This window comes from Mugil cephalus, chromosome 2 (assembly GCF_022458985.1).
Source record: "Mugil cephalus isolate CIBA_MC_2020 chromosome 2, CIBA_Mcephalus_1.1, whole genome shotgun sequence".
Classification (NCBI taxonomy): domain Eukaryota; kingdom Metazoa; phylum Chordata; class Actinopteri; order Mugiliformes; family Mugilidae; genus Mugil; species Mugil cephalus.
The window spans coordinates 2,953,879-2,980,276 of record NC_061771.1 but is presented as its reverse complement, the minus strand read 5'-3'; the positions used below and the strand labels follow the sequence as shown (position 1 = coordinate 2,980,276).

The 26,398-nt window shown below is 41.4% G+C and overlaps 3 protein-coding genes across 3 annotated transcripts in view; 1 reads left to right on the top strand and 2 right to left on the bottom strand.

Annotated features, from left to right (window-relative positions):
- Positions 1 to 14,434, bottom strand: part of pkn1a (protein kinase N1a) — a 49,045-nt gene extending 34,611 nt beyond the window's left edge. Inside the window, exon 1 of the mRNA XM_047578468.1 lies at positions 13,629 to 14,434. Within this exon, the coding sequence (XP_047434424.1) occupies positions 13,629 to 13,649 (21 nt within the window). The 5' untranslated portion in view covers positions 13,650 to 14,434. The remainder of the gene's footprint in view (positions 1 to 13,628) is intronic.
- A 2,971-nt stretch (positions 14,435 to 17,405) lies between these two features.
- Positions 17,406 to 20,969, top strand: c2h19orf67 (chromosome 2 C19orf67 homolog). Its single transcript, XM_047578179.1, has 7 exons — positions 17,406 to 17,830; positions 18,068 to 18,245; positions 18,321 to 18,474; positions 18,934 to 19,031; positions 19,886 to 20,107; positions 20,193 to 20,348; positions 20,434 to 20,969. Exons 1-7 carry the CDS (start codon positions 17,689 to 17,691, stop codon positions 20,558 to 20,560), a joined length of 1,077 nt encoding a protein of 358 aa, XP_047434135.1. The 5' UTR covers positions 17,406 to 17,688; the 3' UTR covers positions 20,561 to 20,969.
- The window catches only part of si:ch211-214c7.4 (WASH complex subunit 2), a 31,666-nt gene continuing 26,212 nt past the window's right edge, over positions 20,945 to 26,398 (bottom strand). Inside the window, exon 6 of the mRNA XM_047578178.1 lies at positions 20,945 to 24,810. Coding sequence (XP_047434134.1) covers positions 23,687 to 24,810 — 1,124 coding nt within the window. The 3' untranslated portion in view covers positions 20,945 to 23,686. The remainder of the gene's footprint in view (positions 24,811 to 26,398) is intronic.

Here is a 26,398-nt window from a genome sequence, read left to right as displayed (position 1 = left end):
AAACTGAGTTGTTTTTGAACGTTCATAAATCAGTAACGTTTTAGGAAATGCAGGAAAAGCAGTTTACACTTATCTTTGTAACATGTGCTAAAAAATATGTGTTGATTAAAACAGTGTTTGTTAACTATGCAGCTAAATACATCTGTTATCGCCTTCAGTGTGTGTGTGTGTGTGTGTGTGTGTGTGTGTGTGTGTGTATGTGTGTGTGTGTGTGTGTGTGTGTGTGCGTGTGTGCGTGCGTGCGCGCAGGTTATGACAGTTGGCCTCAGCTGTGAGGTGTGACCAGTGCAGCAGGTCTATGTGGTTCTGTTTAGACGACCTGCAGAGACAAGTCTCACTGATCACGTGGTCACACAGGGACAGATTCTACTGCCTCATTTTCCAGAGTACTTCTGCACAGACATATTCAGTCACATGATTTAGGTTCCTGCCCCTATTTTTGGGAGTTTGGATGTTAGCCAACTGGTAACTGAGACATTTTAGGGACACAGCTTTGTTTAATGGCAGACTTAAAGTAGATAACCGCAACAGATATTACTACTGATTCCATCTGATCATTATAAAAATGGCTGGATTAGTTCCAATACCGATCAGGACATTACTAATTAGCACTTTGTTGGTCTGCTGACCACCAACAGGATGTATGCACTTTTTGCTATCCATGCATTCATCTGCTACTTTAATATGGTAAACTATTTTCTTCTTTTCCCTCTCTCCATCTCCATAGGCTCCATTTAGACCCATTATAGGACTATAAATCAAGCTTAAACCTGTTTAGTAGGTCACGTCATTCAACCTCTGTCCTTTTGGTTACGCAAGAGCAGTTTGTTGTACAATGAACAAACAGCTGTTTTCATATTAGGATTACCCAGTACTTCATTTTAACTGCAACGTTTAATATTGTTGAAAGCATTGAGCTTTTCCCCGGCTTATACGGAGCTATAGATGGTCACATCAGAGCTCCGGCTTCTAAGTCCAGAGTAAATATTTGTGGCTGTTAATGGGAGCAACACCTTGGTTGAGATTGTAAATTAATACTCTCAGATGTGTTCGTGGAGGTGAAGGATGAGCTGTCAAATAGAGGAAGGTTAAGGTTCACGTTTGGGTGAATTTGAATGAGGTCACAACAAGTATGTGGGGATAATGATTGAGTAACCACAGCTTAATCAAGTGTCAAGGCTGAAATCCCTTCCATCAAATCTCTAACTGCATTGGCAAATATAATTTTACAGCCCACGCTTGGTTAATTGTCCTGAGAGTCCACTCCCATTAAAGCTGACAAAAAAAACATGTAGACAGTGGTGGAAGGAGAATGTAATGACATGTACAGCTCTCTTTGCCTCTAAATAAAATGGTCTCCCTAAATTAGGCTTGTTGCAGGGACTTGTGGGAAAGTGTATGTAAAATCACTGAGTAGAAAAATGATGACCTCATGCTGTTGCCAACTGTTTCTATGGAGGCACCGCTTTCCCCCACAGCAGAAAACACCTGTCTCCTCCATCCCCATGGCTGTCTTTTTATCCAACACTCCCTCTGCACTGAGGATTACTGACATTCAAATAAGTAGGATGTGAATAAAAAATGAATGAAAGACTAACTGAGCACTAAAGAAGTGAGTTGTTGCAAAGAATCCATCTCGCTCTAAAGACATCAACTCAAGGTAGAGGTCATGACCAGTGCAAAATAGAACCACTGTGGAAAAGCCCCACACAAGGTCGAGTGTTTTTACTGTGGCTTCATATTGTCCATTTATTTACACTGCAAGCTGGTGGGACTGTACACACAAACCAATACGCAAAACTTTGTTTCATCTGCAAACACGCACTGTTCGAAGGAGCCTGGCCAAATTTGTTTTTGCAGCTCCACCTCAGCCTGCAAACATCTGCTAACGGACTCACACACTCTGTTCAACTTGGTGGAAAAGAATTTTCCCTCGACATGTCAGAGAACAGCATATTTCACAACAGATCTCGAGATTTTAGTAAGTGGGGAAAGGAAAGGAATACTAACAGTGCTTCAGACCCATTCATTCTGACTTCCAGTGGTTTAGTTTACAGTGTCTGTGAGTAAAGTTCATATGAGCAGCGCCTTCTTATTGTTATCAAACTCTGAACTGATAAACTGTGACGTGACTGTTGACATTTCCAGACATTATAATATATGCTAATATGTTAATATATTGTAATTCATATAAGTTTTCTTAATTTCCGAATAGCTCCAAATAAAATGTGTGCACTTACTTTAAAGAGTATTGTTATCTCTGCAAGATGCACAGTTTCCTGATACTAAGAACAATACACTCATGTCCAGTCCTCAAATTCAATTCACCCTCAACAAAAAGAGACAAAGGTTGAGGTTAGGGGTGGGCGATATGATGATATTAAATCGTGGACGATTACAACGTGAAGACGATCTGTCAAACTGCGAAGATCATGGGATCTGTCAGTAATGAATGAATGTCCATTGTTACAGCAACGAGCTTTATGTTGTGAAACACAGCAGGTGTGCTCACCTTTGGAGAGTTTGGTTTAATTCTGATGCTATTCCACTATAAGCATGAGTCATCTAAACCCTTTATATAATAATAATAATAAAATAACACCACAAATTTGCTTTAGAATGTTTAAGTCCTGCTGCAGATAACACATTGTAAAAGTTGACCAATCAAGTTGTGCCTTGTCTGTCTGCTTCCTTGATTGGCTGTTGGTTCAATAATTAAAAACCTAATGAATGTGACTGCTAAGTGAACCAGGACTTTTTCTGCTTTGGTTCAGACCAAAATGTATAAAATGTGAAAAGATTGCATTTCAACTTTAGCTCAGTTGAGTTCAAATTCCAAAATATTTCTTATTGAGTGAAATAATAAATAAAAAAATCTAATTTCCACGTGTGAGAAGATGGCTCAAAGAAAATGTTATTTTTTTAAGCATTCATTAATTATCAAAACTATGAGCAAATGATTTCCTCTATAGTCAGAACAGTCAAATAAAAGACTTCAGCACATAATGGATGTCTAAGAATCACACTTCTTTTGTCATTTTTCCAACAAGATACACTCATTATAATATCCAATGTAATAATAATACTGGTACCGATGGAATAACAATTTTAAATACACAAATAAGGTATTTGTCTCTTGGACTTAGTTCATTAAAAATGATTTGACAACATCCATCCATCCATCCAACTCCCAAAGTTGGTGAAACTCTTGGAAATGATTGTTACCCAAACGTTATCTGTGTTTTTTGATCTCCAGTTCATTGTAATGAGGAGGATTGTTAGTGGGGAGACTTCAATAACTCCCATAACCTATTTATATCTCTTAAGTCACAATCTCTCTGTGTGACGCACAAAACAAACACAAAGCTGCACACGCCCCATCCCACACACTTTAATAAAGCCTGTGCTATGGTAAGGAAGCTCTAATAACAGTTGCTTGGCTCAAAACTCTTACTGTTTACCCAACCAGTCACACATTCGTACTCATCTGTTATTTGTAAAAGGTGACAGCCTGATAGTACAAGATGTTTTCATTCTGGGGAAACACACCAAACTACAGCCTTCACACAACAGGTTTGTGCGTGACAGCAGTGGCACGCTGCGAAATGAATTTACCAAGTTAACACCGTGTAGCTTGAGAGTTCAGTCTGCTTGGCTTTAAGCTGATTAACCACAACAGCATCACTTGAAAGGAAAAGTCTTCCTTCTAATTATTCCCAGTGGAAGGCGGCTCTCGAGGGCCTACCACCCAAATGGGTAAACAAGGGGAGGGCTGTGGGAGGAGAGGGAGGAGAGACGAGGAGAGGAGCAGCTGTTGCACGGCCTAGACAGGAGGAGGAGAGAGTCAGTGGGAGGCGGTAGGACAGAAAGGAGGGGTGGGAACGATAACAGAAGGGGTGGATCATTTTACAGCCCCTACTGTAACAGGTCCAGTGCCATTTATCCTGCTTCTCAAGGCTTTTCTGGCTTCAATTTATATACTCATGTATGTCTGTTTCAGCAGATGACAACATCCAACAACACTTGAACATGTCTTCATCTCCTCTCTATCTGTGTAGTTAGTTACTCTCTGCTACGTTAACAAGTTCACCCTTTTAGTACAAATTTATAGAGACTTTAAAGTTGTTTCATGCCACATTCACTCATACCAAAACAATATTTTTTCTCTGGTTTTCCTTGGCATCATTTCCAGAATTTCTCCGTAAAGATGACTCCATTACAAAATGCATCTACTGTAGAAACACTGTAGTGCATAACCCAGACCTATGCGTGGCACTGTTTCCGCTACAGAACTCAGCAAAAAAAGCAAAGAAGAGGTGGAGCATGCGCACCAACCCTGCGTGATACAAACATACAGTATACAGACACATACAGTAACAGTATATATTGCCCTAGCCACCCAACAAGAGTCAATATCTGACGCAGCAAAGTCACAAGCCTCTAGTCCACCATTGATGTTGTTATAGTTGTGAGACGTTAGGGGGTTCAGGGTCGAGGTGCGGGGAGTGAGCGATGACATCATCATGTTGGTATCAGGCATCCACGCAAACGAAAAAAAGAAACCCAGAATCCAAAATCCAGATCCGTCATGACAGTTATCTTAAACGTGCTAGACTTCTGGTTTCACCCTAAAATCTTAATAGTATGGAAGTTCACTGTTTAGCTGCCTGGCCCACAACTCTACACAGGTCCCATAGTGGCATTTTGGCAGTGAGTCGTTTTCAATGAAAACGCTCTATAATAACCTGCTCAACATAGTAGAGCCCAGAGTAGAGACCCAAAACAGAGCTACAAGACAATAAACTGGAGACTTGGCAACCAAATACATGACAGTGTTGATCTGCAACTGCAGGACATGTAAACAGCTGTTTGATAACCAGGTCAGGCAGCAATTTTTCCTGCTAATTTTAGCAACCAATTGAATGCTGGTTTTCAATTTGGTGAGTGCCAGAGATTCACCTTAACTGCTGCAGCCACAATAGATGATACAACACGTCAACGTCCTAGTTTCCTACTTTCTAGTTTTTACTTAGAGTAGGTGCCAATTCGTTGTGTCTTTCTTTGTTATTGTCAATTTCACTTCCAAACCTGGTAAAAAAAAAAATATATATATATCTTTAACCAGACAAGCCTTCCTAGTCATGGAGAAGCCACCGACAGAAAATTCTTTGGAGACCACAATTAGGAATTTGGAAACTCCACCATAGATCTGTCTCCTTTTACAGAGGCTGTTTAACACAATCACAGCATACTTCTGCCCTCACTATTTATTTTTTTGTCTTGTCCAACACCACATGTTTTTGTCCAATCATGGCAAATCAACAGTGGCCATGAGAGAACAGACCACAGGAGAAAATGCATAAACCCCTCTAAGAAAAACAAACAACAAAAATATTTTTTCTCATTTTCCAGCATCGCTGAAAGCAACTTGTTGATGCTGCGTTCATGTTTTTTTTAGTGTCCCTTGAATCAATTGTACTGTAGTTTGTGCTGCATCTGAGCATTTTCTCACGTTTTCAGATGTTTGTGGCTTTTTCTGAATGTGGCATGTATTGATTTATTAAATTTGCATTTGTAGAGAAGTTGCTTCAAACTGTTAAGGAGAGCTTGGGATATTATTTAGAACTTTGACAAACATCCTTAACAGTGTGATGTTATATTATTAAATCAAAAGGAAACTACAGAACCCCTTGTTTACCAGTAGCATGGTGCCTGATTTGTGGATAATAATACTTCGGCAGGTCAGAAGAAATGATTGGATGTGCCATTCTTGGGTTTAATATGGAGAGATAACCCTGTTTAATGAGGCGTGCATATCAGCTTGTGCTTCGTAGGATGCAGGGAACCATGCCTAGTTTATTGCATTATGTTGTCCAATACTGCTATTGTTCATGGACTGTTTGCCAGCAGACCTCCTGCTGTGGGGGAAATCACCATGACTAAATTGCCATAATGCGTGCAAAAGGGCTGAGGGCACAGTACTCTCGAGGGCTAAAAAACTGTTTAAGGACAAGATCGAAATGACAAATACAATCAGGGTTCCTCCAGTCCTACACATTTTTCATAAACGCCATGCCAAACCATAACAAGGAAAGCCAGTCGTAAGTATTCAAATCCTTCTCAAAACTTGCAGTTTCCTGATGATGCCTCCAGTTAACAAAGCTCAGAAAACGGCTTATGTCCTCAAATATCTTGTCCTACTTCAGGACATTCCCTTTATTGAAAACTGTGGCTTTAACTCATTTCTCTTTTTTTAATTTCTTATTTTTTAATTTTATTTCATGGAACAAAAACAACAGAAACTCGTACAGGGCATCTACAAAACATATTTCTATGTTTATAAGCTGGTCACCCTCTAGAAACTCCACAGATAGTTCATTTGCGCGGCTGTTTAAACGGCATGGCAGCAATGTGCAGTGGGTTGGGGATCAATGTATGTGGCCCAGGGGCCCTGTGCACTGTCATAATGAGGAGGAGTCAAGGGTCACGGTTACTGGTGTAAACAAGCCAAGCTTTGTGAGAGCAAAAGTAAGTAATTGCTGTAGATGCGTAATTAAACGTCAGAAATCAAAACCAAACTGATACTGATGCCGACATGAGGGACAAAACGGCAGCATCAGTGATCTCAGAGGATGGACGGTAACATTTCGTTTTGAGCGACCCACCCTGACCCACTTGCTCCAGTCCATCCTCCTGATCAGTCCTCCATTTTTTCCAGCCTCACACAGGAAGCTGACCATGGGTGATAGGTGATGTCATGTGTGTGAGCTCAGCACTGCTGCCTTGTATGTGTGTGTCTGGGGAGAAGGAGGGGTCCGTTCGCGGCAGGAATGCGGGGGTACATAGTTATGAGGTCATGAGAATTATGGGATGTTTTCACAGGCTGAAAGCGAGATGTTGAAGAGAGATAAAGACACAGGGCAAAATCCACAGAGACGAACGCCTGCTTACAGCAGCTGCTGCAGCTCATACCAACCAAGGAGCAAAAAACACAGTGTGAACGCTTGAGGGATTTCACTTTACATGTTGATAAACAAACACTCTTATGGCTCCACCAACAAAAACAGCTATTAACCACACTTGATATAAATCAGGTTTTACTACGGGTGCCAGGGGGTGGACAGCTGGGTTGCTTGGTTTGTTGGCGAGGGTGTGGTCGCTGTGCTACATGCTACAGCTAGGATGAGGAAAATGAACTCGCAGTGAACTGAACGTGATCTGGGCTGCAGACAATACGAGCTATTGTACTGTTGCAGCCGTAGAGCCTCATCATCAGCATAACGCCCTTTGGCCCACCCCTTCCCTCCAACATGCAACCTCCAACCCTGTGGCCGAGCAAAGCCTCACCCCATCCGAACCGCCTCTATCAGAGTAGACTCCCAAGGTATTTTATCTTTCAAGTGCTCAACCATGAATTTCCCTCATGAGGAAAGAAAAAGAAAGTGTTCAGTGGTCAACTCACAAATTCATTCTGCCAAACAAAGGATTCTTTGGCTAGCTTCCTGGAAACAACCATTTCTCACAAAAATGTTGGTATCTAACAGAGGTTTATCAATAAAATCAAGACAAATGAATATTCTCCAGATTTGAGAAGCAGCTAATGATTATTCTAATTACCATGAAGCTTGGCATTATTGTGTTGACTAAGAATCAGTCCATATTTCCAGGAATCATTAAAGAAGCTGACGCTGTAAAATCATTTGAAACTTTACAGTGATTAACAAATAAATTCCCAAACTAATTTTCAGTCAGTTGACTTGTTGAATTGAACTGTTGCAGTTCTTAACTAAATTTCCCTCCAGAAGCAGAAATATCACACGGGTGCTTAAGACATTCATGAGCTGGATTCCAAGATAATCCCAATGTTGTTGTTTTTTAGTTATATTATTATAACTATTACAAAATCACCTGACTGCAAATATCTGAGCAGCTGGCAGGCACCTTGAATAATCACATAATCATTTCAGCATGGAACAAACAGAAATGTCACATTCATGTAATACTTCCATGTTTTCCACTGACTGAGGTCTGAGCGGTACCCTCTTAATTACATTTTGTAATTTTGTGTTTGTCATTCTATGGTTTCATGGCACCTAGTGTTTGTTTATTCTAATATGGTGAACGTATAAAGCTAGAATAAGGCAGCCATTCAATGCATTTTGAAGAAATGCTGCAAATGTTTGAATGCACAATGTTTTGAACGATGTTGTTTTGTTTTGCGATTACGACGGCCTTATTTTTCATTGTGACAGTGACAAATACTTTAACTTGAAACAAATCCTTCCACAATATCAATTTTAAACTTACAGCATGAAGCCTTTAGCTGTTCGATGTAGAGCAGATGTGAAATGCGGCCCTACGATAAGGACTGTGGCTGCACAGCTACTGTAATACGATCACCATATAGAGACAGTGCAGAGAGCCCATCAGAGGATAGTCAGGTCACAGTGTCCAACACTTTCCCACAGCACTGGCTGAGTAGGAAGGATGGAGGCTGCGGTCAGGAACACTTAAAACTCATGGATTACGATTAAAAACAACCATGTTAAAGCGACCGGTGGAATTGAGAGCATGCCTGCATGGACTACATTGACCATCAAAGCCGTTTAGATAGTTAACTTTGCTGACAAAGGAAGATGAAATAGGAAGATGAAATACTACTTGCTACCTTTACATGCTCTGCATTTAAGTAGACACCAGTAAACAGTGGTTTTATGAAAGCTGTAACTGCCTTGAAGGTTAAATGGAATAAAGCACACATTCAATAGAGCCAGTAGGAGGTTATGATCATGTGTTACAAGCCTAAATATAGAAATGTTCATGCAAGAGTTTGAATCACATGATTGGGAGTCCACTGTTAGGCCACACTGTTTCATTCAATCGAGATGCCTGGCATAAAAAAAGGGAATATTAGAATATTATCTCTCTTCCCCTCTCTCTCTCTAGTTGTTCAACAGTTCCTTGATGCATTGTGGACTCCGTCTGTCTACATGGCCACAGGGCAGCGCTGAGAAAAGCCCACTTTGTGTGCATAGCTGTCTCCTTACGTCATGGTAAGGCTTATGGGAAGTACTCCTATGCATTCCCTGGAGTGTCTGACTCTGTCACTTGCTATATCTGTATATTTGAGAACAAGAACATGTGTGTTCTTGTAATTTTTGTGAAACCGAGAGAACACGTCTCGGCTCTTCAGGCTCTTTCTAGTGAAGATATATGTGCAAAACATGCAACACCGGCAACCGCAGATCCCTCCACATACTGTACCTAAACACAACTCCCTCTCCATTCCATTCTTGTCTGCCCTCTAACCTTTGTGAGGAAGTGTGACACAGTTGGGTTCGGATTTCTATTGAAGCGGTTTAATACCATCTTCCTGTGTGGAGTAGAGCTTCACTGCCTGACTCGAATTTACAGCAATGTAAACTTAAAGGGGAACTCCATACATTTACACTTCAAAGTCCGTTTAAAGTCCTTGAAGTGCCACTGAATGTGATAAAAACGTACAGAAACTCAGCCTCTGTGAAACCACTCCAGTCAGTTGTGGCTAGAGTGAAGACTCAGGGCGTTTACATGCAGAGCTTAATCGAGTTATGCTCAAAATTCGACTTTCTGACTACAGTCCTTGTCCCAGTTTACATGCAGCGCAAGAAAATTGAATAACTCACAGGAACATGTTCTCCTCCTCCACACTAGGTGGCGATACGTGTCTTTTCAGCGGGTTAATACCACGTTAATACAGCTTGCTTTCGTTCATGCGGCAGACCGGCATTTCAAACAACAACCATAGGGATAATAGTACATTTTTTAATCTCGTACGTAATGTTTGCGCTACTTCTGGTGAAGATAAGATCCGCGCTATCCCTCAGACGGTTCTTCTAGCAGCTCCGTTTACCTTCTTCCTCTTTTGCAACCAGCTTTCTTGGATGGTTTTATTCCGGGGTCACACACCAGCGCAGTGGTGGAGCATACGCACATGCATTATCCAATCAATACTGCAATTAAGACGTAAATAGGGCGGAGAAAACTAAATTCCAATCGCATTATCTGGGTGCCTTAATCGGAGTAACGTGTTTACATGCACTTAAGTTCTCCTGTTATAGTCTGATTAAGGCAATAATTGGGTTTTTTCATGTGCATGTAAACGCACTGACTGTCTGATGGCCTGAGGGTGTGAAATTAAAGAATATTTTTTTTAAAAAGCGAGCTGACCAGACCTCAGGTTGTGGCTACATCAGTGACTAGAATGAACCCAAACAAAGACGAAGGGCTAGTGTGGCATATTCGTATCTGACCTGTGGTCTGGTAAAATGCCATTTAGATTTCATTATGACCAGAAAAATACCTCAGCACCAAATTAGATCCCTCAATCAATCAGAGCAACAAATGATATAATTCCATGCATCTCCACAGATGTCTTAATCCTATTTTTGTGCTTTAAAGTTATTTCGCTGTTGATCATTTTTACAACAGACGTGACTGTTACTCCTCGGTCTATCACAACAGAAAATGATTTGATTGGCCCATCAGATACAAAAAAGGTTTCGGTCTACATAGATGCTTTTTGTAGAAATAATCTGTCTATTCATTCAGCTGCGTGGGGAGAAGATTTCTATAACTCACATGTTTACATTGTACTATGGCTTCAAATGCTACATTTAAGGTGTGGCTGCCTTGCGTGACAGAAAAGAGTGGGCTGCAGAAAAATGATTTTGCTTCACAGTCTAGTCATATGCACATCAGTTTCACTGGGTGTCTCATTCAGATTTCCAGTCAATCACCCAAACCGGCCAGTAGAGCAAGCAAACCAAATTTAACAGTATCCGTTCAAAATAGATTTTTCTACACCAAGTATTACATCATGATAGCGAAGCTAGAATAAGACCTGGTCAAGAGGCAAACTGACTGAAAAGAAATTAAAACATGGGGCACTTAGGCAGCGTAATTAAACACAGACTTTGTCTCATTTTACTACCAACACGTGCTGAGATTTATGACATCCTGACATAAATTAAAGAGGATAGTCTAATAAAGGAGCAGCTATGGCAGTCTGGCAGCGTATAATTATATTTACTATGTACTAGTCTCCAGATTATTATCACTAATAAATGAGCAGTTGTATGCATCATAAACTATATTTTAAAGGTCATTTACTAAGTATGATGTCTTTAAATTGCCATTTTGTCCTTGGTTGGAGAGTCCCACACTGCTCAAACACTAAAACAGTCATATGGTTCTGTTACATAACAAAGAAAACCACATGCATGCAAATGCTTGGTTTTAGGAGCTTTCACAGGTTTAGTTCAGTTTGCAAGTAAGCATTTGACAAAAGTTTCTTTGACAAGCCCTTGTCACTAGGTGCTTGCATGCAGTTTTGTGACTGGTTCTAATTCTGGGGGAAAATTGGATCTCAGGGAATGCTGGAACCTAAAATGAGGCATCATCAGTGAATGTGGGCCCTGGTGTTTATGCCTGTAAATGTGAACCTCACATCAGGTAAACCGCTTTGTGCCTTGTCTTCAGACTGCAAACGAATCACGCCAGGGAGCAACTGCAAGCAGGCCGACACTACCCTGTCAGGTTTTAGCTTGGTGCTTTGTTTACACCCGCCTAAATAAAGCGACCTGGTGACGCTCCTGGATTCTGAACAACGACCAGGTGAGGAGACGCGCTTACTCCTGGGAGTCATGAGCAGCCGGAACATCAAGACCACCATCACTTTTTCATGGTCATACGTCATAAGGTACGTCACTGGGTAACTCTATCAATTAAGGCAGCACACCTTGGTCATTTATAATGCAGAGAGGAAAGGGATGTATGGGTGAAACAATTCAACTGTCTAGTCAAATTTTTATGTCCCGTTTCCATCCTATTACTACACCTGTGTGCTCAGTTGACAGTCTCTATGCAACCGATATAATCTTCATTATCTCCAGTCTGCATTTTCACATGCATCTGTTCCTCATTTGGCTACTTCTAATTATAGACTATACTGATGCTAACTTGTCTCATGTTTCACTGCTAGCCATTATTTCTCAGAAAGAATCTAAAACATCTATGTTACTAAAATGAAAACAAGACAGTGTGCTTGCCAGTGACCTATGAACCTGCATCACCTGCATGACATCACAAGCACACGCATTTCTGAACAGAATACAACTCCATGCTCCTACGTCAACTGATACACGATACTCGCCAAGACTTAAATGTCAGTGTGTCAAGCTCTGAAAGAACAATGCTTATTGAGCCCAGTGGTATCTTTCATAATGTTCATCTGCCTCCTCACGCACTTCAAAAATAAATGTCAACACGTTTTACTTGATAAGGCCAATTCCAGCCTGATGACTCATGAGAGCAGATCCCATAACATCTGACTCAATTATACCTACTCAGTAAACTCAGTATGCACACAACTATCCCTTGTCAAATGCCAAGTAAGCAGACTTCCTGCTTTACTAATGCTTTCATGGTCTAGTGATGACCAAAGGGAGTTGGGGATTGTGAGTGAGAGTGTGTTGTTTTACACCAAACACCAGTATTGTGCCTGCGTGCACCTGCCTTTAGTCTGTACACACAACTTGCTGAACGCACAAAGCTACAGTCAGACTGAGGCCCACATCACAGGAAATACAGAACAACACCAAGGAGACAGAACCACGCTGGAGCCCTTTGCAAAACCAGAAAAGGGTCCATCATACATTATTAAGAGGACACAAACGATCCATTTCCAATTCTACTGAGTGGTCAGTGGTTCACAGTGGGAGTCTGCCAGTGTTCCTGGAGGAGTCAGCAAGGAGCCTCCAGCAAATCAGAAACATTTTACAAATCAACCCCACAACAGCTGCAGCGATTAGCTGATTAATCAAGAGAAAAAAGACGAAGGTTGAGTCTTTTTCTATACTTTTTCTGGGCGGGTTTCTTTTGTGTTAAAAAAGATTAACATATTTGTTTAGAGGAACTTACAATAAATGTTTTTCATAGATAAACCGCATGACAAAGTAATGAAAATAAATTACCTATTCTCAAACGGATTGTCATCTAATCCCCTTTTATTCTAGGTGTGGTCTACAACTGAGGTCTTCCAGTTGGACAGTAGCAGCCTGGATGATTATGTTTAGCCAACTCTGTTTTGTATGAAATACCGAATACCTCTGAAATGTAATGTGAGATGGAGAAGGTGGCCACTTACACAAACTCACCAGCTCATTAAGAACAGCAGTGAAAAGGAAAAGTCTTGTGCTAAATCTTAGCTTGGTGGAGGTTCTGGTCTTCAGCGTTTGTTTCAAATATCTGAGAGAGCTGGTGATTAAACAGCCTTTCATTTTGGGGGCTGTACTGTTGGATTGTGTTGTGACACGTTTCTAATATTGTGGCATCCCCATTATAGTCAGTGGGCAAGACTAAATAACGGACATTTTAAACTATTAAATTCAACACAAAAAGCCTTCACTGTTGAACCCAATACACAGTAACAGGATGTCCATTTAATATTACTTCATTTGACTTAATGTTGTCGTTTGCCAAACGTCTGGGACACACCCAACATCCTGTGGTTACAGTCTAATAAAGAAAAATAATCATATTTTAGATCATTCGTGGAGGTCACAGGACACCCAGCTTGATGAACTTACTTGAATTGAGTCGTTCGCCATGGTTGTCCCTGTTGCCGTTTTCAGTCCGTGCAGTTTCACAGACAACGTGTGCACATGAGGGAACTGTCCCTCTGTCCCCGAGCTGTCTCCTTTCTATGACAATAAAACAGGAGATGGTGTGGAAAGGCCTGGCTGTTGGTCTTATCTCAACTTTATGCCGACAGTCTATTGACACAAAGGCAAACAGTCAAGAGGTAATCCGCATTGTTGGCTCGCCTGGCCGCGCCTGAACTGATCCACCCTGTGCGTTTAGACACTTAACAAGAATTCAAATGCGTCCACTATGCACGTTTTTGCTTTTTTACAGCGACACTAGTGAGACCCAGAATCATTGTTCATCATCTTCTTCTTCCCATTCAACAGCTAGCAAGAGCTCCGTGAAATCCACCGGAGCACCGGCTCCTTCGTCATGTCCTGCCGAAGCCGAGAGATAGTCGCATCCGCTGTCCACAAACACGGCGAAAGAAAGAAAGCTCCTTCTTCCCTCTCTCCTTTCCCCGGTAACATCCGTGAAACATGAACACGCCTCGGTCTCTTGTCTGTATCACATGCCTCACAAAAAGAAAAGCCGCCTGTCAGTCCTCCACAAGCCGCTCACAACGAAGAGCAACACAGAAAGCAAATGTCCATTAAATATACCGCTGACTTTAGTTTTAAAACAAATGAAAAGGCCTTTCTTTGTCTTGGTAGTTGAGATGGACGAACATTTTTCAGGCTGCGACTAACTGAGGGAAGAGGAGCACATACCACTCACTAGACCCAGCAGCGCGCTCCCGACGCTCGAGCAAACCGCCTGGCCATTCATTGGTCCGTGGCAGGACGGCGTGGGCGCGCCCGGACGTATCACGTGACCTGCGACGGCGCTCAACTTCCAATCCAAGGAACCAACTGTTGATATACCAAGTGTAAAAGAAGTCCTGAATTCAATAAAGTTTACTATTGCTGCTCAATATATTGCTAATTGATATTAATTGCATTTAGTTCCAATGCAAATGCTTACATTAACTTAATGCTAATTGATATAACTTGTACTCCGTGCATCAAGCTAAATGCTAACATCAACTTAATGCTAATTAATATTACCTGAAATTGGTGATCCAAGCTAAATTCTAAAATCATCTTAGACTTAGACTGACTTTAATGATCCACGGGGGAAATTACTTTGTCACAGTAGCTTTGTTGTACATAAGCAAACAAGAAAGATAAAATAAATTAAGATTAGATCAAAATAAAATAAAATTGATTATTATCTACTAAAATAAGCGATGTAATCAAAAAAAATACACAATTTGCATGAACAAATGTACAAAAGTAGTTGGCAAAGTAGTGTCCAAGGTGATGTGGTTGTTTGGCCAGTTGCATAGCAACAGTGGCATGGATTGTGTCATTGCATGGTGTTTCCTTGTCATTGTCGCTGAGGGAGAGATGCAAACGCCAAGGGAGTGTGTCATCTCATAGTCTCGAAGCTGTGCACAGACGTACTGTGGTCAACCAGGTCTCCAAAGCACATCTCATGACACACTCCTTCTGGGTCCCATCAAGTGCACACAGTCCATCCATCTTGCTGCCAACGACTTCACATTCCCCATGAGGACAGACAGCACTGCCGACCTGAGCCTCCTTCTCCACTCCTCCACCTCCAGCCTGGCATCCCCAGCACCTCTTCTGAAGCTCAGCGGGAATCTCAGGCCTCATTCCGGGAAGCTCAGGGGACACGGACAGCGCTAGCAGCTGATCTCTGGAACACACCACCAGACACAATGGCTGGTCTGCTGAAAGCCACAGCCAACGACACAGAAAATAAAAAGTCCATAAAAAAATACATAAAAACAGCACAAAAAGACCAAAACAACCAAAAGCCATATTGACTGGTTCGAGGCACAGAAAATCAGGAAGTCTGACAAGAAACAACCAATAACACAAAAGAATAACCCAAATAGGGATTACATCACGGAGCTACTGGCGACATACAGGCACTACAATTAGCTTAATGCTAACTGATATTACTTGTAATTGGTGCTTCAAGTTAAATGCTAACATCAACCTGCTGCCAAATGCTACTGCTGCTTAATGCAAACATCAGTATGCTGCCACATTCAAAACATGTTGGTGCTGAACATTATTTACCATTGTTTTGTATATTAAAATTTGCTAATAAATGACAAGAAACAGAATGTGGAGCTGACACAAAAATACTGTTCAGTTATTCTTAATTTTTTTTTAGCAATCATATCCTTTTTTCAACACATTTATCAACACATTTCACTAAAAAAAATCATACACATGACACCAAAGTCAAGATTCATCTTCAGGGAACTATGAGTGTATATCAAATGCAATGCAAATTCCCATGTAGTGGGAGAATTACTGTCGGTAGGAAAATGTATTTAAAAATGTTTAAATTGTAGTATCAAATAGGAATATTCCAAAAGACGGACGGACAGACAGACAGACAGATAGATTGTCATAACAGGGTAGGATCGGCATCATAGAAAGGACTTAGCTTGGGCAGTGAGGACAGCGCAGGGGATTTTGGGATGTCATCTACTAGATCTGGACTCAGTCTATGCTCACGGGTTCAGAGGAGGGCTAGACGCATTGCAACAGATCCCATCCACCCAGGCAACACAGTTTGTACCTCTTCCATCAGGAAAGAGGTACATAAACATTAAAACAAGGACAAACAACTAAGGGACATGTGCTATGTTCTCATAATGACAATAAAGACTCTTGAATCTAAAAAAAAAACATTGCTATCACAAGCCAGTGCAGCCACAGCTAACACAGGCACGGCCATCTTCATTTTTAATAAAACACAATAGATCAAAATTATACTCAAGTACTTTGAGTGCTAAGTTTATTCTACTTAGCAACATTGGAGAAAAATGCTGGGTTGCCTATGGCCTAAAGCATACATCTTTGTCTTAGAAGTATCAGTATTGTCAGTATCTTAATTTTCTTCTTGTAATTATTTTTACAAAACATGTGCTTTGTAATCATACATTTTATTTTTTTGTGTGTGGGAGAGAAACAAACACCCATGACAGGGAGACATTACAGTGCACTGGAGTTGGTAGACTGGACAAAGACGAACTGGCCCACTTTGCATAACTGATTTGCAAGCTGAAAATTTGCATGCATGAAAGATATGAAGGATGTAGGACCAGAGAAACCTGACACTACAGGATACGCACGTCATATCCCGTATAAACGATATGGAAATCTGCATTCTCACAACAGGCAGTTAAATGAATACAGCCAAGTCACTTACAGTCAGCAGAAACTGTTGGGAAGGTAGTACTGACTCACAATGACAACTGCTTAATATATTGTTTAAAATGTCACACAGATCTATTTGTCCTGTCGTCTAGAAAAATGGGTGTTTCGTATTTTTTATAGTGTATATGCTTAAAGATAATAACAACAGAGTTATTATTATTTTCGGTGTGGAGGATGTTTTATTGGTGTCACAACACATGAGAACATTGCCCAATATCATGTTTTCTTTAGAGGCTTTTTCACACAAAAAAATAAATAAATAAATGAATAAATAAAATAAAACTGTGTCAGTTTTGCTTGATTGATAACAGTAGGTAAACAATTACTTGGTTATCTAAGTGACTGTAACAAAAAATGTATTATATTTACTTATCTATAATAAAGACTCAACATAAAAGCAATGACCTTTGACCTTCGAGAAGCCAACGAAGAAGAAAAGTTGACACTGTAAGTGACGTAGTTAGCGTGATAGCTAATACTTAGGTTAGCGCTTGTTACACGGTTTAGTTAATTTGCTGCAGTGCTTAGACGTTTAAATAAATTAATTTGTTAAGAAAATAACTGGTCGAATTGTATAAATGTACTTTTGTTCGTTTCGGATGTCAAGACGTAGCCGCATTGCTAGTATCGCCACAGTTTGCCGATTTGTTAGCATAATCGTGATTTAGCAAAAAGTAAACGTTTATTTATAGTTATTTATTCATGTTAATCTATTTTCCCCAGCAGGTTTATTAACACATGTCAACTTACCTTGAGCAACATGACAGATACTGAAGTTCAGGTTGAAGTCCTGCTCGAAAACTCACCATCAGGACCGTCTCAGTCTGAGAACCTGCAGCAGGAGAATGTGAGCGGGCGGAGGCCAGACTACACGGAAAACCCTCAAAACTCCAGCCGGCGAGGTCAGATAACATGGCCTGCAAGCTTTGAAAATATATAGGGTTCAATTTATACCGTGTATCATCCAAAGTCTCGCATTCTACAGTGTTTATGTTTGATGCTATAGCTTTGTTTAAATGGCCATGGTTCTCCATACGTGAATTCTATTTATGTGATAAAACATTTGCTATATTTGCTTTTAAGAGATACGATTAAGTAAAAGAATTATTATCTCACTTTTGAATTAATTTGTTTTTCAGAGGCGGATGAGCCGCTTTTGTTTTTGGCTGACGTTGCTCTTGCGCCACCTTGTGGTGAGCATGTGCCCTGCAGGTGCCTGGAGGTGAGGCGGATGGAGATAAGCCTCCAGTCCATACAGCGGCAGCTCCAGTTCCTCACGAGCAAAGCTGATGACCTGCAGGACTGCCTTGTCAACGGGTCTGTCCCAGCCTCACCGGAGAGCCCTGATTTTTAACTGTGTGCTGTTTTGTGACGCTTGTTGTTGTGTTCCAGCACACATGGCTGTGTAGAGAAAGAGTCTCTTGCTGCTGCAGTGCTGAGCTTCCTGTACATCTGCCAGCCATACTTCAACCACCTGGAATCCACAGCTAGGGGCATTGTGGCCCAACACCTGTCTGCCTACAGACATTCACACAATGGTAAAGGGGTTTATTTCACCAAAATCACATAATGTCACTTGAGAGTTTTGGCTTAATTCACTTTTGGAACACATATTCGATCTACTTTGTTTCGGATCCAGTTCCCACTTGGCTAAATACCCAGGTATCTTATCTAAACTCAGTGAACCATGCTTTTGTCGACAAGGGGCACTGTATGAGTAAAATTGAAGTGAAATGATTTAAGTGACGGTTGTTTCTTGCTGGAAGCAGCAGCCTCAGATATCATTGGATGGGATTTAGTGAAGTTATGACACATGTGACACTAAGAAACAAACACATGCTAGTGTGGTCAATTGCTTGTCATCTATTTAGATCAGTTATTCCCAGTGGAGTCATATCTGCTGCTGAATAAGAAGCTGTTTGTGTTAAACGTATGAAAACATCCTGGTTCAAGTGCCATAACCTGACCCTGAACCTCTGTTGTGTGTCTGTGTGTGTGTGTGCAGCTGTTGGACTTCTCTCAGCAGTTGTGTGAAAGGTTGGAGCAGCTGCTGTTGACCTGTTCCAGCTACAGTCTCTGTTTGGACGAGGCTGAGCCGACCAGGTACACACTTGCACAGAGTCCCGCAGTGTAGTTCTGTCATCCTGCTCTTTTGTGTTGTTCTTCCTCAGAACAATTTTGACTGTTTGTTTGTTTGTTTTTTTAAGACAACAGAACAGAACACAATGTCGTTATGATCAGATGATTTATTCTAAAGACCCTTTTTTATAGATCATCCAAAGTTTATTCCTCTTGTACTTTATGTTTATTTTATTAGATATGCACAACACAAATACACTGACACTGTCCCAGTGGACAGACCAGATGCTTTGCTTGTGTGTATATAGCAGATATGCTAATTTTCAACACCAGTCCATAGGTGGCTTTTCTAAAAACACAGAATAATCAATGTTAGGAAATGGAACAGACAGGATACATTAACATAACAGTATTATTAAGAACCATGGTAAAACAAGAGAAAGGAAGGAAAGACAAATATAAGAAAAAAAGGGCCATATGTATACACGTGAGCATTGTTGTTGTGCTTTTAGCCACGCTTTAAGCCCTCTGCTGAAAGCGTTTGCATCAGTCTGTATTTTTAGGTAAGTGGGTAGAGTGTTCCATAGGTTAACCCCTTTTACTGATAAGGCAGACAAATGATGTTGTGCACCTAGAAACAATAGTCACCATTGTAGGAGGCTCGTGTGTTTGCTTGACTTGATGTCCAACGTCTTCTTATCAGTGCAGAAAAGTGTTCTAGTAAATGTTATCAAGTGATATTTTTTGTGTCTGGAAGTGCAGTTTTTCAAGTCTGTAATCACTATATTACATTCCTTATTGCTTTTTTATGATTATGTGAGCATTGCTGCTAATAAAACCATTTACTTTCTTCTCTTTTCTCCCATTTTCGTGCTCAGTGTGTCTCACTTCTGCATTGGACAGATTCACCTCGGCCAGCTGAGGCTGACCATTTTCCGCTACTGTAAGCCGATGCCGTACCTGGCCCGGGTTGACACTGGACTGTATAAACGTATGCGCTGGAACGTGGAGAGACTCGGCCGTGGGCAGCCGCAGGATGATAAGGAGCAGACGGGGCAGCGCGAGGGCAGAGAGGCGGAAACGGGCCATGACACAGACTAGTGAGCTGGACTTATTTTGTTGTTTTCTCACTTGTCTTCTCGGTCATTTATTGATGTGCGACCGCTGTTTTCATACTCCTTAAAGTTACTTCCTGTGCTACGAGGATATTTCCAATCCGCACGCAGAGGCCGACCGGGATAACTCAGGAGTCTCTTCTCACAGTAAGGTGGTGAGGATGTGGTCCATCGGTCAGTGGGTGCAGGTGAACCCTGACCCAGACACCGAGAATATAAGCGACTGGTAGGCTCCAGGAAAACGTCAAGCATAAACCAGCTGATCATCTTTGAGCTCCAGCCCTCAGAGTGTCTCTGTGTTCGTGTTTCAGGATCATATGCGAGGTCCCTCAAGCCACGTATCACAGGCTTTTGTTTCTGGGTAGAGAGGAGCCGTCCAGCTGCAGTGCTACAGACTGTCTGCAGCAGCTGCTGCTGTCCCATCTCACTGTAGACTGATGCAGGACACGTGTGTCCGTGTGGAACGGAACCAGCCCACTTTTAATTTCTAAAGTTATGCCAGCGTGTGCCTTTTGATTTGTTGATTTAAAGTGTCATGTTTGGGTTTTCATAGTTTCATTGTAGTTTGTAGGATGGATACTTTGGTATGTCTTCAAAAACATATTTTTTGTTTCTTTATTCTGTTCAACATGCAGATTTTATAGTGTTTTAAAGCATTTCATAAGTGTTAATATTTTTTTTTATATATACACATTTATTTATTTAATTATTTTTATACCTTTATTGGATAGAGCAGTGGCAAAGAGTTCAGGACTATAGCCTCAGTTTGAGCTTCTGATTACAGTTCACTGGCTTGTTGTGTTGTAAAGAAGTCAAGATGTGTTATTAAAAAAAAGATTTTTATTTACATGAGACATTTCATTGAAATAATTACACACAATCACAGATTCATCTGTCAGAAGATAAAGAAAAACACGTTAGAACAAGCTGCCTTGATTTGGGCCTGGAGTCATACAACACAATTCACCTCATTTCAACTGGCTCATCAAGACGTTCAGATGCACTCATGCAGGCCACACTTCATTTACAATAAATTAATATACCACACATTTAATGACTACGAGCCCAAGAAACAAAGGAGATTTGTTCACTCAGAGTTCAGCCTACTGTGTTCAGTTTGACCTTGTAACAATGCTTTTAGCCGGACATCTAGAGAACGCAGTGTACTTACAGAAAATAAAATCTACCATTTACACCCTTCATTCCCTATTCAATAAAAATCTAGATAGAACTCAGCTACTATACTTGTAAAACTCTCAGGTACAAAAGTAAAGTGGAGTTTCCCTTCATTACAGTGATAAGTCTTTCAACAAGATACAAACAATACTTTACAAAACACTACACAGACTTGTTGTGGGAAGGACATTTAAGACGGTTCAGGTTCAGCTGCTCCTTGGCTGCTAAATGTTCACAGCGCACAAATGAGCAAATACCTTCAAAAAGTTTAAACTTCTGGAAGCCAGATCCCTTAATCTCTTTAATACTCGGATCACTGCTTTCAATTCTGTTACTGAACACAATGCAGTGTTTATGCCATTACACACTGGAGGGCAAGGCAGCGAGTCGAGAGACTACAAACGAGAAACTGATTCAGTGTCAGAGCTGTCGTGAGATTTCTGTGGCCTCCAGTCGAAATGAACAACCAAACTCTGAGAGACAGCGTTCATCTTTAAACCAGCATCCAGACGTCAACACCAATATGAACATTTACCACTAGTGAGACACGCACAACTTCTCGCAGTTTAAACAGTACACAATTAATCCCCAGAATAAGACCTTTTAAAGCGTCCTTTTAAACTCCTCATTTCACACAGTGACCTCTGACCTTCACAGCAGTGTCGGTTTCTACCTGCAGTTGGCTGGAACGTTACCGTCTGTTTACTGGATGTGACCAGGGCGGTAAGACTTACATAATTACAGGCTATCATCTGACTGTTGTCCCTGATGCACCTAATAAAACGTTAATCAGTATTTAGACCAGTACTTGTGTAAAAATAAACCCTCAGTAAGATTTAAGCACCAGCTTTTATCAACGTTATACGTAGTAAGAAAGTCTCATTAGTGTTTTAAATGACACATACTAAACTTTGGTAAAGACCTGTGAGATGCATACGGCTCAGAATGCGCTCATTTCTTCCCTATTTTCTCAGAATGACTTCCATCAGTCAGATGTAAAAATGGACAACGATCAGGGAGTTCTCCTATAATCACCAAATCTGATTTACAATACTTGAGGAATTGGAGTAAGTGCAATGTGATCAAACAGTAGAAATCAGTGAGCGTACATCACTGATCAATAGAAAGACATCCAGTGTATTCTCACGTTTAAATAAGGTGACGTAAACAAGTATGAACAAACAGGTATGGCTTCGATTAACAACAGGTGAACAGTCAGTAGCACTGCTGCATCATGGGGATTTAGAGGTTTATTGTAGAGGGATGTTATAGTCTGTAAAGTGTGTATAGAGGTGGTGTAGGATGGCAAGTGTGGGGTTAGACAGGTGCCGAGTTTCAGTGTGGTGTCACATTGTATTTGTCTACTTGAATTTCTGCAGAGACCATAGCCAGCAGCTTCAGTGGCAGCATCGGAGACTTCCTCACCCCGTGCAGAGACTCTCAAGCAGCGTTACTGCTACAACACTGAACACATCAGAGTCCTGGATTTTTGTTTGCACTAATTAAAAACTGATTTTACCAGCAGATCCCTGTATGTTCATAAAGATAAATGAATGAGAATTGCCTGACAGTCTGAACTCGGGGGTAAGAAAGTCCCTCACCCCTTTTTTGCATCAATAAACAGCATTTGATAAAACTATAGCACCACCAAGCATTAGTATCTGTGTTGTGCTTCTTTTCACAGTAGTAAGAAATCCCAGTGTTTCACTAATAAGCCTAGAAATGTGGTCCCCAACCTTTTGGACTGGTTAAAATAAAGCTCTCCACTTGAGACGACTCATCACGGGCTGAATGTCTCTACATACTGTAAGTAGTTTAACCAGAGAGGGATGATTCCTAGGCACATCTCTGCTTTTGGATCTTTTTTAAGCCCTGACACGTAGATTTATTCAGTAGTTTAAACAAAACCCATAAACAAAAGCAGTATTCATAAAGTCTACAGTCTCAAAACAAAAATAAATATGTTATTGTAATCCCTTAAGAGTCTTCCCTTGTTTGAGAACCACGTTTGGGCTGCTCATGTATTGTTTTTTTTTTTTTCTTAAGATTCCCAGTTTTGAACAGTTTAAAACGACCGTTTATGATTTAGTAAATTGTGATAAATATTAAGTAAATGTATAAAATCATTTTATGGATCTTAACATAGTGTGATCTTTTTACCACGCTGTGGAGCCTAAATGTGTTTTAGTCTGTACAGCCGTTCTCCAGAAATACAGATAAGTGTATAGAAACAGTACAGTTAGAGAGAGTGTGTGTGTGTGTGTGTGTGTGTGTGTGTTTCAGTTCTCTTCCAGTATTAAATTCCCTTGCTTGTGTGTGTAAACAGCACTTGTCTTTTTCCCTGTGTGCATGTTGATAAATACCACCTCTGCAGTCGTTTGGCCGCCGTCAATGATGTGTCTCCAGCTCCACCACTGTCCACTCTCCCTGTGGGGAGCTGCCCGTGGCCTCTGGGGAGAAACTACTGACAGAAGTGACGGTGGCAGAGGGAGGGGTGAGTGGAGGCAGGAGGCTGGGCCACAGGCTGCTCTCCAGGGGGCTTAGTGTGCCTCCTGCCCCCCCTGGCAGCAGCATCAGAGACGAGCAACCGTCTCGATTCAGCAACAAGGTCTGATTGATCAGCTGCTGGACGATGTCCACTTTCTTCCCCCAGTCCAGTTCCAGGGGTGGAGGTCTCTCTGGAGACTCAGGGGGACAAGGGGAGGATGTGTCTCCATCCTGTGAGGGATTACTGGATGACTGAGGAGACCCTGGAAGAGGAGGGGGGCTGTCAGACAGCAAAGAGTCTTGATGTTGGTCTTCATGTGACATCATTTCACAGTTGGTGCCCAACTCTTCGTATGATGTGTCTTGCTGAGGCTCTTTCTTCTCTTTAGCTTCTACAGGGTTCAGCTCATTTATTCCCTCTTCTTCAGCCTCCTCTTCATCACTGTTCTCCAGAGCTTCGTAGATCGTACAGAGGCCAGAGGAAGGTGACAGCAGAACTGTCTGGCCTTTATTGGACTGTTGCAGCTCCTGTTGCCACTGCATGATTTGCTGCCTTTGCTTCAGCTCCTCTTGTTGCTGCTGCAGTTGCAGTTCAAGATCTTGCCTTTGCTTAAGCTCCTCATCTTTCCTCAATTTTTCCTCCTCCTCTTCTTTCTTTGCCACCTCAGCCTGCTCCTTCATCTTCCTCTCGTCCTCTTGTTTATTTCGCTTTATTTCTTCTTCTGCCTCATCCTTCTTCTTCTTCTGTTCCTCTTCCTCTCTCCTCTTCCTCTCCTGCTCCGCCTCCTCCAGGGGCCTATTCTGCTGCTCCCTACGCTGCTGCAGCTCCAGCAGCTGTCTCTGGTGCTGCTCCAGCCTGCGGAGTTGAGGGCTCAGTGCCTGCTGCCCGAGGCTTCGGGGCGGGAGGTCGGCACAGGTCAGCCTGGGCGGGGTGGCAGCAGAGCCGGGTGCTTTGACGATGTCGTAGTAGGCCCTGGGGTATGCCGAGTGATCGCGGCGGTGTGGGTGTGGGATCGTGGTGAAGCCTGTGTGTGAAAGGAAGTGGGAAGGAAGATTACAGTAGTGTGATGCCATACAACAGAAGTTTCAGGCAGCGGGAAAGTGACAGCAATGCAGTGTGAGTACAAGCAGAAAAGGGCAAGGGGAAGGGTGGGCTTCAGAGGCTCATACTTGCTGAAAGAATAGTTAAAGCATTGTGAAGCCAAGCCTGGAGGTGTGCCAGTAACCTACATCACCAAACTGACCAACACTTACAAGTATTCTTATCTTTATAACTAGTCATAGTGGGACATGTGCAGCAGTGACAGGTGGTTTTCAAAATGTAATCAGAGGGCTGGAGTATCTGTGTGAAACACACAAGAAAATAGTGACCCAAGATAAGGTGACTGGGGGTGGGAAAATTGTGCAGAGAGCAAAAATGCATTTATAAGAGGATTTCTTTTATAACTTTAAAATACGACACAGAGAAAAGAAAGAATTTGTATGTGCAAAAAGCAGCCAGACTTCCTGTATATGCAATCACTATCAGCTATGGTGAAATATTAACAATCACAGAAAAGCTTAACGCAAGCTTAAATAGTCATCACCCGTGAATGGAGTTTGTAGTTAGTCGACCAGTGGTACATGCAAAAGCTCTCCATGCATTTCCATACATCCAGCATCACAAGAAACGGAAATAATAGCTTGGCTTTAGAACGAATCAATTCACGGCCAGATGTTACTCACACCTAAGCACATCAAGTCCTAAAGCCAAGCTATCAGGCTAACCCTGGACACACCAATCAAAGTAATGAGATGAAATCAGTTGATTGTGCAACAATAACATGCATAAGCTTTCGTTAACCTTATTACAGTGCTGTATAACAATGCAGTAAAAATGCTTAAAAAAAAAAAAAAAAAAAAAAAGGCAGCAGAAAAGAGCTAAAAGAGTAACACACCCACAGTGAACTGGAGGGAAATTACAGGAGCAGAAGAATGAGCCGTTGGTTCCAATGAGGCCGTACGACATCAAATCTTCATTGCAGCTTCAGGTGGGTTTGATCAAAGGATGAGGTCATCTGATGAGGAGGTAATCAGCTCACATGCTCTGGTTGTTTTATTTTCAGATCACTGAGGTTGGACATGAGTTTCAGTGCTTGTTGTCAAGTGTCCAATTTTTAAAGGAACTGTAGGAACTCGTTGAGCGTACAGAGACACTGGTTTGTCTAAATGAACACCAATGGTGTTATGTGGGTTTGTGTACAAAACAAATCATCCACCATTATTGTGCATTGCACTCCACTCCAAAGTGTTCATTGTAATAAAACTGTACAGTGAGAGAGTGCATCATGGTAGAAATCTAATCTTTATTTAAAGTTTTAAGGTTCATTACTCCAAAAGATGGATAAACAAACAAACAAACAAAAAAAAGCTGGGTACAGTTTAAAGTGCAAGAAGAGTAAGGATAAGGAAGATGTTCTGTGTATGGTAGGAAAGCAACAGTCAAACATGAATATACAATCAAAACTCATTTTCAGTTGTTAACTTGGTTCAGTAAAAAGTACAGGGGTAAATACACATGGAAACATGATCAACAATTCATTACACATTTCTTTTGTTATGTTTTCCCTCTTT

Coding starts and splice junctions, on each gene's coding strand:
- c2h19orf67 (XM_047578179.1), top strand. CDS start 17,689: ATGACAGATACTGAAGTTCAGGTTGAAGTCCTGCTCGAAAACTCACCA. Junction 19,032..19,885: donor GACGAGGCTGAGCCGACCAG/GTACACACTTGC, acceptor TTTCGTGCTCAG/TGTGTCTCACTTCTGCATTG. Junction 20,349..20,433: donor ACCGAGAATATAAGCGACTG/GTAGGCTCCAGG, acceptor TTCGTGTTTCAG/GATCATATGCGAGGTCCCTC.